Genomic DNA, 14,065 nt, shown 5'->3' with positions numbered 1-14,065 from the left:
CATTTCTTAGATATCTCTTTCAAAATTGTGCCAAATGATTGCTACTACTATAGTTGCCACAATTAAATGCAGCAGAAAATTCAGCACTAGTATGTATCTTTTTTTCTGCAAATACACTGACCATTTAGATCATGTGATGGTAAATCAGTGCTTTTGTCACCTTTAGAAAGTTGTTGGTTAACCACCACAGAATGGCCCTTTAAAATTAAAGATGCCTATCCTTAAATATTATTATTTTAAAAGATTCACCTGGACAAAAATGCACAACTTAAGTCAAGCTGGTCACCGTCAAGTCAAAATGTAGATCCAGATGATTAGAATGTTCCAAACTTAATTTTCTATAAAAAAAGAAATTGTTTGGCCAACATGAGCAATATTTTAATTCTCAAAGAATTAGATAAAATGACAGTTTTTAATCAAATTTATTGTTGTATTTTTTTACATTTCTGTGGGTACATTTCTCTGTTGCATATCCAGAGAATCAGTAATATCCAAATGTTGGATAAAAAATCATTTTACTTATATATATGTATTAAGCAAATGCAATGTTCATGTTTCTTATAACCTTTTTCTGAGGTATTTAAAAATGGCAGCCATTACTGTAAATTCAGAAATTATTGTGTGCATTTATCATTGTGAATTTTGAAGAATGGACAAAAATGCTAGATAAATTATTGCGATTTCAGGAAAATCTGCATACAAATATATGTATGAGATGTCAGAATGTGAGTTCTTATTATTGCGATACTCTCCAAGTCGCATTGTTCGCATTAATAAAAAAATCTCGCAATAATTTCTGAATTTACAGTAACTAAAATGTATTTACACAACTATTACAATTAAAATCAACCCAGAATAAAATTTGACAACATTTTAACATTTTATATTTTGAGACATTTGTTCACATAATTTCTTCTTCATTTCTGCATTTAAAAAAAGATTAAAAAAGATTTTCAAAACATTTAAAAAAAAAAGGATGAGTATTCACCTCTGTTAAACATTAACTGAATCATCCATATGATTTTTCTATAGTTTTATGTGAATACATATAATTTAATTCATACCACATATAACTTATAGCCTTATGTATAGCAATATCCTTTGAAACCCTGTTGCCCATTGTGGGATATTGAAAGACACATGAAAAATAGATGAGATTTTATATCTCCTGTCATGTTACACTGCCATTCTTTTCAATAGCCAGACTGGCAAAGTTTGACAAAAGCTGGTTGACATGATCGACATCCTCACGTGTTGATACTTGTTTCAGTCTATCACAGAGTTCCTCTAACTGTCCAGCATTTTCTGTCTGACCAGAAATATTCAGAAAAGTCTTCATCATGTCTGTTACCTGAAATTAAAGAATCACTCACTGGTTAATTGCTATACATTCTTTTCCACTTTGTATGAGAAGGAAAATATCAATTTTACAGAAAAATCAATAGTGCCATACCATCAGAAACAAACAAATATCATCCACAATTCACAGTTTCAAAATTTAATACAATCTGGGTATTTTTTTTCAAAAGTACATCATCCAAAACAATAGAAAACCAACCACTGACAAAACAATGGAAAACCAACCACTGACAAAACAATGAAAAACCAACCACTGACAAAACAATAGAAAACCAACCACTGACAAAACAATACAAAACCAACCACTGACAAAACAATACAAAACCAACCACTGACAAAACAATGGAAAACCAACCACTGACAAACCAATAGAAAACCAACCACTGACAAACCAATAGAAAACCAACCACTGACAAAACAATGGAAAACCAACCACTGACAAACCAATAGAAAACCAACCACTGACAAACCAATAGTAAACCAACCACTGACAAAACAATGGAAAACCAACCACTGACAAAACAATAGAAAACCAACCACTGACAAAACAATAGAAAACCAACCACTGACAATACAATAGAAAACCAACACTGACAAAACAATAGAAAACCAACCACTGACAAACCAATAATAAACCAACCACTGACAAACCAATTGAAAACCAACCACTGACAAAACAATAGAAAACCAACCACTGACAAAACAATACAAAACCAACCACTGACAAAACAATACAAAACCAACCACTGACAAAACAATGGAAAACCAACCACTGACAAACCAATAGAAAACCAACCACTGACAAACCAATAGAAAAGCAACCACTGACAAAACAATGGAAAACCAAACACTGACAAAACAATGGAAAACCAACCACTGACAAAACAATAGAAAACCAACCACTGACAAAACAATGAAATTACTTGGAAACTGAAATGTGAATTGTCCCATGTCATGTACTATGTGATGCATAATACTGTAATTGTCTTGAACAATAATTTTAACAAATTGGTTCATAAACACCTGTGACCATAACGATTGGTTCATAAACACCTGTGACCATAACGACAACAACATGCAATGGTACTTATCTAAGAAATTTACCAAAGGACTTGATGAATTTCAATGGTGGCGGTAGACACACAGGGTAAATATTTGATTAAAGAGCATGATGAATTTCAATGCCAGTGGTGGATACAGGGTCAATATTTTATCACAGAGCTTACTGAATTTCAATGTTAGAGGTGGATGCAGGGCTAATATTTACAATTCATTTGAATTAAGCAGTTATAATATCTCTTTCTTTATCCACATCATAAAATATGCATGATAATTTGTTTCCAAGCAGACATAATTTCACTCATGTGATTTGATTGTCTGGGTGTCATGTGTTATCATATTAAACAGTATTCTGCAAACTGAAAAAAGCCTTTTAACATTTGTCTTCTTCAACTGAACAAAAACTTATCTTTGCAGACAATAAAAATGCAATGGAAATTTTTACTATGAAATCATTTATCGAACCCCAGACTTTAACTTCTTAATTCCTTTAAAACCAAACTTCTTGTTAAAGTCAGTCAATTCTTATAGAATTTTGTCAGAGAAGGTTAACAAAGTGGTAAAATAACGCTGAAATCCATAAACTTTCTTAATGTAAATTATGTAGAGACGTATTGACACTTTTTGGTATTAGCTGAAGTTGCTCCAAAAGACTCTAGATCTGTCTTTGAATAACCTTCTGGTGTCATGCAACAATAAACTTTTGATAATGAAGTCAAATGTTTTAAATTGTGAAGGCAAATTTTATCGCAACTTGCTTGACTTTAAGTAATGGCGGACAAATTTGCATACAAGTGTTAATACGTTTATACATTTGTACTGCCCCGTATATATAGTTACTCATAAATCCATCAAATTTATTTGAAGAAACTGACATACAAAAAGTAAGTTTGATAAGGGCCATATTTGGCCTCGATTATTAAGTTCAAATTTTCAAGATAAAAAATGTTTTAAATTGATGAAAAGATATGTAAGAAAGTTAAATAGAATTATTTTTGTCACAGCTTTGATTTTTACATCCTAAATACCGGTAGTCTAAAAACAGAGATTTTTTGCGTAATTTGACACAATAGTCAAAATTTTTACCAATTTTAGGCCTAGGAAACAGAGTGCAGGTGCAGACAAACTAAATATTCAAGTCAGATATGTAAATTGCTATAAAAAACATTTACGTCAAAAGATCTTTTTTGTCAACACCTGTACTATATTTCCTGTCTCAAAAAAATCAATGGAAATATACCAGTTTTCATTGAATTTTTGTGGAAAGTTAAATCGAGTCCTATTTGTGACTTCATGAATAGAACAAAAAGACAAATTTCCTGTCTAGTTATTGTATTAGCTATGATTCATTGTTATTGAACCTACTGCTTTCCCTATTCTATTAATTAAGATAATCGATATTAAAATAATAGTGTAAGTGATTAGTACCTCTAAAGCTTCATCTTTCACTCTCTGAGATGAGTATGTTTTGTCTTCTACAAGGAACTTCAACCTTGATTTGGCTAAAGTTATAGGAGTTCTGCCGAAGTTATCTACTGACTTTATATCTGTACCTAGGAAAATAAATCATACATTCAAGACCAGAAACTACTATAATGCCTAATTCAACAAACTGTATAATGAATCGTCAATCCCTTTTCTTTATTTGAATTATCGGGTACCGGTACTTAATTTACATTTTTAATTATAAAAATATAAATGACAACATTTTCTCACAATGTAATAAGTAAGAAAACAGAAAAATAAACAAGTGTGCTAATGAACAGCATTTGTAAATTAAATGATCAATTGACAAAAATAAGTTGAATCAAAAGTTGGCAAAACAACAAATTTCTTAGTATGATAATGCTATTACGGGGAAAAATAAGTCAAAACACCAGACACTTTGTGGCTCAGGTCCAATAATGCTGTAAATTTGGCTTATGTATTTGTCTTTTAAGAACACATTCCTATTTAAGAATCCTCAGATAAAATATGATCAATTATTCCCCCTGGCAATTATTTGCCCATGGTGGTATGTATTACCATTTTGCCCTGCAAAGTCAAGTCCAGATCTCTCTTCTTTATTTATTGATTGCAACACAATTTGACTTGGCAGAGAAACCAAGAAGGAAATTAAAATATATCAATTTTATTATGCTCTGAGAATTTACATACCTGCTTTAAGCAGCAGAGTAACTGTTGGCACTTTTCCAGTACAAGCAGCTGAAAGATGAAATATATATATATGATTTCAAAACAAAAATTTTTACAGATTTAGTTTAATCTAAAATATTTATTAGCAAAACAATTTCCTTCTCTTCCATTTACAATAAAAAAAAAATGTTTGTTTTATGGTTGTTGCTGCCTTATAAGCAGTAATAATCTACATTTCCTTATATCTAAACATGTTTTAGCGAACAAAAGGTATGTTTGGCGTCAGCATATGATTAGTCAACACACCCCATAATATCATTTTTGCAAAAATTCTAGGAAATGTTGATTGCCTAACTGCTGGAAAATGTAAAAGACCTTTGCATATCACTCTAGGACTTGGGGTAACATTCAGAGATCTAATGTTGATTTTATACAATACAATAAATTTTGCTGGTTTTCTCATTGTAAAAGTTTGGTAGCTCTCATGATGATTAATTCTTTCATATTGAAAGTCTTCAGGCTTAAAATTTGTGGTATAGACATGTTCCTTTGCTTCTCTTCTTGTTTTAAATCTTTAAAACTACAATAAGTTACCTAGATGCAGTGGTGTATTTCCAAGTAGATCTTTCAGATTTGGATTGGCACCTTTGTCCAGCAATGCTTTCACTAGAAGGAAATACAATATCACAATAATTAATGAAAAGATACAAGTCTTCATTTTTTGTTTTTTTAAACAGAAAAATGAACAAGTTAATAATATATTTGAATTAAATGATGCTTTTTTTCAAAGGAAAAAATAATGATTTTCTACAATACATCTATAGTAAACAACTGAATTACTAAATTCAAAATTCCAAAATATTAATATGTATAGTTTTACAGTGGCGGATCCAGGGGGGGTTCTGGGGGTTGGAACCCCCCTTTTTTTTTGACGATCAATACATTTGAATGGGGACATATAGTTGGAACCCCCCTTTATCCTGGGTTAGGGACCCCCCCTTTTATAAATGGCTGGATCCGCCCCTGTTTTATAAGTCTAATTTCCATCCAACTTTTTACCACTATGCCCAAGACAATGGTTAATAATTGAGCATTTAATTTCATTCAAAACCAAAACATTTTCTACAACTATGTTTAATGTATCTTCATGTGAAATATAAAAATGTTTATTTCAAAATTAAACTGCATATTACCTATTTTATCATTGCCTTGAGAAGAAGAAAAATGAAGTGCTGTTCTTTTCTTTTCATCAGCATTACAAACATCAACACCTCCTTCAAGTAATTCAACAACTGAAATAGGAAAATAAACTATGAATCCCATGACTATAATTGACTTACTAAAACAATCACGCAATACAAAGAAAATAGCTTTAGTCTATTAATATCATATGGCTATACCAGTATTTACAAAAGTTTACCTAGTGTCAGAGGGTGTTTTAACTGTTGTTCATGCATCACTGAGTATCCTAAAATGCTTTCTATTAAAAGTGAAATTACAGATGGGAGTTTTCATACAGTTAACTACTATCATGAGTATGGTATCAAAAATAGATTTTTTTTTATAGAGTTTATTAGTTCACCATGCTCCAGTTTCTTATAACATGTCTAACTAAACTTCCATCAAATAGAAAAAAAAATCCTCATCAACTGGTCTTATTGTTTACACCTTAAGGATAACTGAATTATTTTAGGCAACACTCACTAACAGTTGTTTTGAGGTCCAACAGACCAGCATTAGATATATACTTGATCACATGACTAAGTCATAAAGGCATATAAGGAGGATTCACATGACTTCATTTTGGTCCAACTTTTACATAGACTATCATTATTATCCAAGATGAGTCAGTTCACTAATAACATATCATTACTTTGACCCAACTTTTACTTAGACCATCATCATTATCCAAGATGAGTCCACTGTTACATATCATTACTTTGACCCAACTTTTACTTAGACCATCATCATTATCCAAGATGAGTCCACTGATAACATATAATTACTTTTAGACTTTGAGTCGCTTATATCAACATCTAAATGCAAATTATTAACTAAATCTTTACTAAAAACACTATATTCTTCCCTTACTTGCTGGTAAGCAGATAAATGTTACCTGTTTCAAAGTCAATTCATCCCTTACTTTCCTGGTAAGCAGATAAATGTTACCTGTTTCTTCCCTTACTTTACTGGTAAGTAGATAAATGTTACCTGTTTCTTCCCATGCTTTGCTGGTAAGCAGATAAATGTTTCCTGTTTCTTCCCTTACTTTGCTGGTAGGTAGATAAATTTACCTGTTTCTTCCCTGAATTTGCTAGTAAGCAGATAAATGTTACCTGGTTCTTCCCTTACTTTGCTGGTAACCAGATAAATGTTACCTGTTACTTCCCTTACTTTGCTGGTAAGCAGATAAATGTTTCCTGTTACTTCCCTTACTTTGCTGGTAAGCAGATAAATGTTACCTGTTTCTTCCCTTACTTTGCTTGTTAGTAGATAAATGTTTTACCTGTTTCAAAGTCATTTTCATTGGCAGCATTTCTCAATCTTCTTTCATCTAAAAACATATTTATTAAAAGAAAAACTTTATAATAATATTTTGTATCAAATCTATGAAGATTTTTACTGAACCTTTTCAGAAAAAAATCATGTGATACTGGTCAAATCCATTTAGATTATTGCAGTAGTTTTTAAACTGCAGAGTATATAATTCAAGAGTGCACACACTGATTTTATGTTGAAAGTCTTAAAGATAAAGGTTTTACTACAAGTATCACATAAACTTAACATTTAAAATAAATGGAGAATGTGTCCCCATGGACACAGATGATGCCCCCCCTTGCATACAACATTATAACGGTCATAACTCAAGAACGATAAAAGTGACGCTACCCAAATTTGTACTTGATCTGAGTTTTAAGGTAATAAGTATTGTGTATAGGTTTCATAATGTTTGGTTGGGGCAAACTTGTTACAGAACAGAAACTAAAAATTTTGCAATTTTTCGATTTATAAAGGGGGCATAACTCGATAATGATTAAAGTGACGCTACCAAAATTCAACTTGATCTGTGTTTTGTGGTAAAAAGCATTGTGTATAAGTTTCATAACATTTGGTTGAGGCAACTTAAGTTAGAGAACGGAAACTAAAAATTTTGCAATTTTTCCATTTATAAAGGGCATAACTCTAGAAAGGTTAGAGTGACCCTACCAAAATTCAAATTTGATCTGTGTTTTGTGGTAATAAGCATTGTGTATAAGTTTCATAACATTTGGTTGAGGCAAACTTAAGTTGGAGAACGGAAACTAAATATTTTTCAATTTTTCCATTTATAAAGGGGCATAACTCTAGAACAGTTAGAGTGACGCTACCAAAATTCAATCTTGTTCTGTGTTTTGTGGTAATTAGCATTGTGTATAAGTTTCATAACATTTGGTTGAGGCAAACTTAAGTTAGAGAAGGGAAACTAAAATTTTTGCAATTTTTCCATTTATAAAGGGGCATAACTCTAGAATGGTTTAAGTGACGCCACCAAAATTCAAATTTGATCTGTGTTTTGTGGTAATAAGCATTGTGCATAAGTTTTATAACATTTCATTGAGGCAAACTTAAGTTAGAGAACGGAAACTAAAAATTTTGTAATTTTTCCATTTATAAAGGGACATAACTCTAAAACGGTTAAAGTGCCCCTACCAAAATTCAAACTTGATCTGTATTTGGTGGTAATAAGCATTGTGTATAAGTTTCATAACATTTGGTTGAGGCAAACTTAAGTTAGAGAACAGAAACTAAAATTTTTGCAATTTTTCCATTTATAAAGGGGCATAACTCTAGAACGGTTAAAGTGACACCACCAAAATTCAAACTTGATCTGTGTTTTGTGGTAATTAGCATTGTGTATAAGTTTCATAATATTTGGTTGAGGCAAACTCAAGTTAGAGAACGGAAACCAATTTTGGGACGTACGTATGTACATACAGACGGGAAAGGGTAAAACTTAATGCCCCCTCCCCTACGGCAGGGGCATAAAAAAATAACAATGAGGTCAAGGTCAGATAAATCCTGTCAGACAGACATGTACACCTTACAATTATTCCATACACCAAATATAGTTAACCTATTGGTTATGGTTATTGAAAAACAGATCAAAACACAAAAACTTAACATTGGCCAATGAAACATGAAAATGAGGTCAAGGTCAGATGATACCTGCCAGACAGACATATACACCTGACAATTATTCCATACACCAAATATAGCTGACCTATTGCTATTAGTATTTGAAAAAACAGATCAAAACACAAAAAACTTAACAATGACCAATGAACCATGAAAATGAGGTCAAGGTCAGATGATACATGCTAGACAGAAATGTACACCTTACAACCATTCCATACACCAAATGTAGTTGACATAATGTTTATAGGACTTGAAAAACAGACCAAAACACAAAAACTCAACATTGACAAACGAACCATGAAAATGAGGTCAACATAAAAATAAGGACATGTGGTATGATTGCCAATGAGACAACTATCCACCTAAATTCAAATAAAGTGGATGTAAGCATTTATCAAGGTCAGATGAAACCTATTAGTCGGACATGTACCCCTCACTATCATTCCATACACCAAATATAGTTGGCCAATTGCTTACAGTATCTGAGATATGGATTTGACCACGTAAAAAGTAAAATAACAAAAATACAGAACTCCAAGTAAAATTCAAAACGGAAAGTCCCTTATCAAATGGCATAAAAAACTTTAACTTTAACCTTGGTCACTGATCAATGGAATAAGGTCAAGGTCAGAGAAACCCTACCTGACGGACATGTAGACGTTGCAAGGAACCTATATATATATACCAAATATAGTTATCATATTACTCATAATAAGTGAGTATTTCACTAAACAAAAAAACTTTTTTCAAGCAGTCACTGACCCATGAAAATGAGGTGAAGGACAATGAACATATGACAGAGGGAAACTTGGTAACATAAGGTATCTGCATACAAGGTATGAAGCATCCAGGTCTTCTACCTTGTGAAATATAAAGCTTTGAACGAATAGTTTACGCCGTCGCTGCCACTGCTGGATTGTAATACCTATGTCTCCCATAACAAAATGCCAGAAATATTAACATATTAGTTAATGCAGTGATTCCCTTATATACTTCTGAAGGGAGGATTACCCTTCTATTACTTGCAGTTCCCTTCTACTCTTAACATTCAACCTATCTATCTTAAAGTAAAACCTTTGTTCCTTTGTCAATTTACCTGTCTGCCTTTTGGTTTCCATGTTACGACCTTTGGCCTTCCAAGAATCCTCTGAGAATCATTATAATATGTGACAATGACTTTAAATGATGTGATAATACTTATAAGTAATTGCTTCATTATTACTGAGTTTAGTTAAACCCATTCTGTTGAGATGTTCTGTCTTCCTTCATCGTTTGAACAAAAGGAGATACATGTATGTCAATGAGACAGGAACCCAACAACACAAATACCAAATCACACTTTCTTGTGATGTGAATTACTCTTTTCATGTTTGGTTGTAAGAGTCTGATTCTTATACAGAATCATATAAGAAATAATTTCATGTTCAATAAAGTTTTAGGTATTTAATTTCATTGAAGGGTATAGAATTTAAGTTGATATATATTATGGAATTTAAATGAATAAAATGAGATTTGGGACTTCCATCAATGAGACACAAACTTAACAACACCTAGAATCATCTTATGGATTAACAATGATACACAATTGTCCATATAATTATAATATGTCAAGCTCTGAAATCTGAACCCTGAATCTTTTCAAGTTGTGAAATAATTTTGTTTTGATTTCACATGATAAAGTTGACCTGTAACTTATAATATCTGAGAAAGTGGCTTGATAACAAACACTTTAAGTCGTCCAATAACCAATTAAAATGAGGTCTATATCAGATGAAGCCATCCAGATAGACAAGTACACCATAAATTATTCTTTACACCAAATTTACTTGACCTTTGACTTAAAGTATCTGAGAAACTAACCTTTTCACAAAAACCGAACACTTTGACCAATGGAGCTCAAAATTTAGGCCAAAGTCAGGGGAGAGGTGATTTTGAAAATAAATAACATGGCCTGATAAAAACTGAAAATAAGTAACGTTGCACTAGACAGGATGTAAATGAATATTCGGCAACACAAAATGCAGGAATTAAATCTATATCATAGTGAAAATAAATGTTAGCAAAAAAATAAGCATGCGTAGATAAGATGAAATTAAATGACCAATCCAGAAAAAATCCTCCTGATACCAACACCCCACTCCAGAATATCAAATGGTGGTCCCCATACATTCCAATGTTTTAAAATATCAATTATAGTGATATTTCTCATAAAAAAATGTTTTTTTCATACAGTCATTGAACCATGAAAATGTGGTCAAGGAAAACACATAAATAACACTCAGAAAACACAGACGGTAAGGTATCTGTTTTAATACCAGATAAACATGTATGCATTATCAATCTCTTTTCCCTTTTGAAATACAAAACTTAGTGAAATAATTCACACGGTTGCCAAACAAAAATCTGTCAAGTCATCAATCAAATGTCAAGGTGAAAAAATATAACAATAAATACTAGACTAAACTGGTGTAAGCAATTAAATTCAAAGTTTATACCAAGAATATTTCTGCAATTTGTTCTTCCAGTGATCTCTTTCATTCGTCTTTTTCTGTGAACAACAGATATTTTGACCTTTCTTGCTGATGAACTCTGTTGATATTCTGGATTGTAAATTGATACAAAAGGTACTAAGCACAGATACTGGAGACAAGCAGGGCCCTTTGGACTCCATTTTGACACATCAACCTCAGGCAGCACTGTTGCAAGACTAGATGATGGACGAATCTAAAGTTGTAAAAATACAATCCTCAAATTTACAACTCTATAACAAACTAAAAGTAATCAATGTCAATTCGGTATACATGGTAATTTGAATTAATAAAGTTGACAAAAAAAAAACACTAAGGTTTTATCTCTTAAGTTTGCGCCACACCCAGCCAAAAACCTCCTGTAGGAAACACTTCTATATCTGAATACATGTTCATGTAATTCACATGTGGCTGAATGAAAGTTTTTTCTCAGGTAAATTATGGGACTGTAAATCAAAATGTAACTGTTAACTTAATATGAGGCAAATACTACCTGATGAGCTCATGTAGGTTATTGTTTTGTGTTTGTTTGTTTTTTTTTCTTTTCATTAATCAGATATGCAGAAATGATGGGAATCATATGCATCTAAGATACATTTTTGCTGGAAATCATATGCTTCTCAGATACAAATTTGTGGGACAACATATTCTCCTTTATGTTAGCATTCCAATGATATTCAGAAGTTGCCCAAATAGCCACTAAAAACAGGAAAATATGCTCATATTTAACAGATGTCAAACTTGTTTTCATTTCTTTGTTATATTTATTGATGTAAATGGCCCCTGCGACTTAGGTCAGGGCCATATAGTGTTACCCTTATCTGTCATTCGTCAAAGAACAGTTATACAGCCTTTTTCTTCTAAACACCTTTACATATTGAGCTGATTTTCAGCAAGTGAGTCTACTATGATAAGTTACAGATCGAGTTTACGTTTGGTTCCTGACCGACAATTTTTGCCGAAATTACAGGCTTTGAACTTTGAAAATTTCATGAAAATAAGTTATACAGACTTTTTTTCTAAACATCTTCAGATATTGAGTTGAATTTTAATATGTAGGTCAACTATGATGAGTTACGGATCAAGTTTACCTTTGGTTCCACTCAGCTGATTTCTGCTGAAATTACAGGCTTTGGACTTTTGTGAAAATAACAGGTAAACAGACATTTTTCTAAACGCCTTCACATGTTGAGCTGATTTTTAGTAAGTGAGTCTACTATGATGAGTTACAGTTCAAGTTTATGTCTTGTTCAGCTTTGCTGAATTTTGCCAAAATTATGGGGCTTTGGACTTTTCGTGAAAATGACAGTTATACAAACTTTTTTTCTATATGCCTTCACATACAGATTGAGCTGATTTTTAGTATGTCAGTCTACTATGATAAGTTATAGATCAAGTTTTGGATTTCCACTCCTACAAATGGCTTCAATTTTGTTTTGACGAGCGGGGCCATTCATGTCGTTCCAACATATCTACTTTAATTTTGAAAATAATTCCTTACATTAATTTCTGTATTTCATGGGAGGTAACTCAATTCCATTTATTAGAATTATTGGAATAACTCTTGCAGTTATTTACAATTATAGTTTCACAGACATGTCACATGACAGAAACTCACAAATACGAAAACATATAATTTTCTGGGCCCCCTAGGACCTAGGCTTCTAGTATTGCATTTCTTTTTATTAAATAAAACAAATTGTTTCTACAGCATAATACACTGTAAGGCAATTTAAAATGCATGTATCAGAAAATATATTTTATATCAAGGGAGATAACTCAAACAATACAAACATCTGTATTTTTAAAAATATCTCCCATGGTTCCAATGGTTTTATTGTGTGTTATGCTTTTTTGGTAAAGTAAATATAAACTTGATCGGCATGTTAAAACATATAAAGTGGAATAAAAGCATGAAGTGTTACTATGTGCAATGAACAAAATATAACCATGTTTTTCAGTGCTGATATCCATGTGGAAAATCTAACAGAATAATATATTTCTGTGAAAATTAGAGAAAAAAAATATTTAAACATTACATTTATTATGGTTTAGCAATTGATGAAATCCTTTCACCTTAATTTCTAATCAATGCTATACAATGCAGTGGCAGATTCTAGGGGCAAAGAAGGTGTTATGGCGTTTATTTTTGAAAATACTCAACTCAACTCTTGAATGTAATAGATTTATCGTTCTTTCAGTTCACATCCTAACGATAAACGAAATGCCTTCATATGCTGTATGATGTTTCATGTTTAACAAGGAAACCCCCCCCCCCCCCAAAAAAAAACAGAGTTTTGTTGTCCCCCATGTCTTTCAGTACCATTGTGATCCAAATCAACCCTCGAAACTTCTCCTGTCCTAAACATGCATGAATTAATTGCCACTGGACATTGAACAACCAACTATCAATCAATCGAAGCTCCTACTATTTATTCTCCCCAAAAAGCGGTCATATACACGTGTTTTTCTTCAGATTTATGGGATTGTTATATTCAGCTAGTTTTTATAATACTTTGTCATAAACTGGATATTCTCCTTCGGAACTTGAAGTGTCTTCCTTCAAACAGTCACTGTCAGACCCTTCGGCTTCATCATCTTGCATTTTGTTCTTTGTTTACACCGCTTACAACTCTGAAAACAAGTGTTAAAGGAAAATGTTTTGTATATCTTACAAGTGTTAAAAATTGTTAAATTCTATTAAATCTCATTATTAAGATAAATACATAAATAGTTGAATCTTGACTTGAATTCGGCTGCTACACAAAAAAAAATGTGTTTTTAATTGTTACAGTCTTATGTGGCAC

At 32.0% G+C, this 14,065-nt stretch overlaps 1 protein-coding gene across 1 annotated transcript; it reads right to left on the bottom strand.

The window, feature by feature from the left end:
* Positions 1-403: 403 nt before the first annotated feature.
* On the bottom strand, positions 404-13,891 carry LOC127707417 (ankyrin repeat domain-containing protein 54-like). Its single transcript, XM_052211911.1, has 8 exons — positions 13,774-13,891; positions 11,226-11,454; positions 7,061-7,108; positions 5,748-5,846; positions 5,149-5,220; positions 4,576-4,623; positions 3,847-3,971; positions 404-1,351 (listed from the first exon to the last, which is right to left on the bottom strand). The coding sequence occupies exons 1-8, from the start codon at positions 13,861-13,863 to the stop codon at positions 1,172-1,174; spliced, it is 891 nt and encodes a 296-aa protein (XP_052067871.1). The 5' UTR covers positions 13,864-13,891; the 3' UTR covers positions 404-1,171.
* Positions 13,892-14,065: the final 174 nt, after the last annotated feature.

This window comes from Mytilus californianus, unplaced genomic scaffold (genome assembly GCF_021869535.1).
Source record: "Mytilus californianus isolate M0D057914Y unplaced genomic scaffold, xbMytCali1.0.p SCAF_7, whole genome shotgun sequence".
Taxonomy (NCBI): domain Eukaryota; kingdom Metazoa; phylum Mollusca; class Bivalvia; order Mytilida; family Mytilidae; genus Mytilus; species Mytilus californianus.
This window is presented reverse-complemented; position numbering and strand designations above follow the sequence as displayed.

Bases quoted from the DNA above. Each gene is read 5' to 3' on its own strand.
- LOC127707417 (XM_052211911.1), bottom strand. From the start codon at position 13,863: ATGCAAGATGATGAAGCCGAAGGGTCTGACAGTGACTGTTTGAAGGAA. The intron at 7,109-11,225 runs GTATAAACTTTG...ATATGTTTTTAG, and splicing joins AAATTGCAGAAATATTCTTG to ATGAAAGAAGATTGAGAAAT. The intron at 3,972-4,575 runs GTATGTAAATTC...TTATTTTCCTAG, and splicing joins TACTCTGCTGCTTAAAGCAG to GTACAGATATAAAGTCAGTA.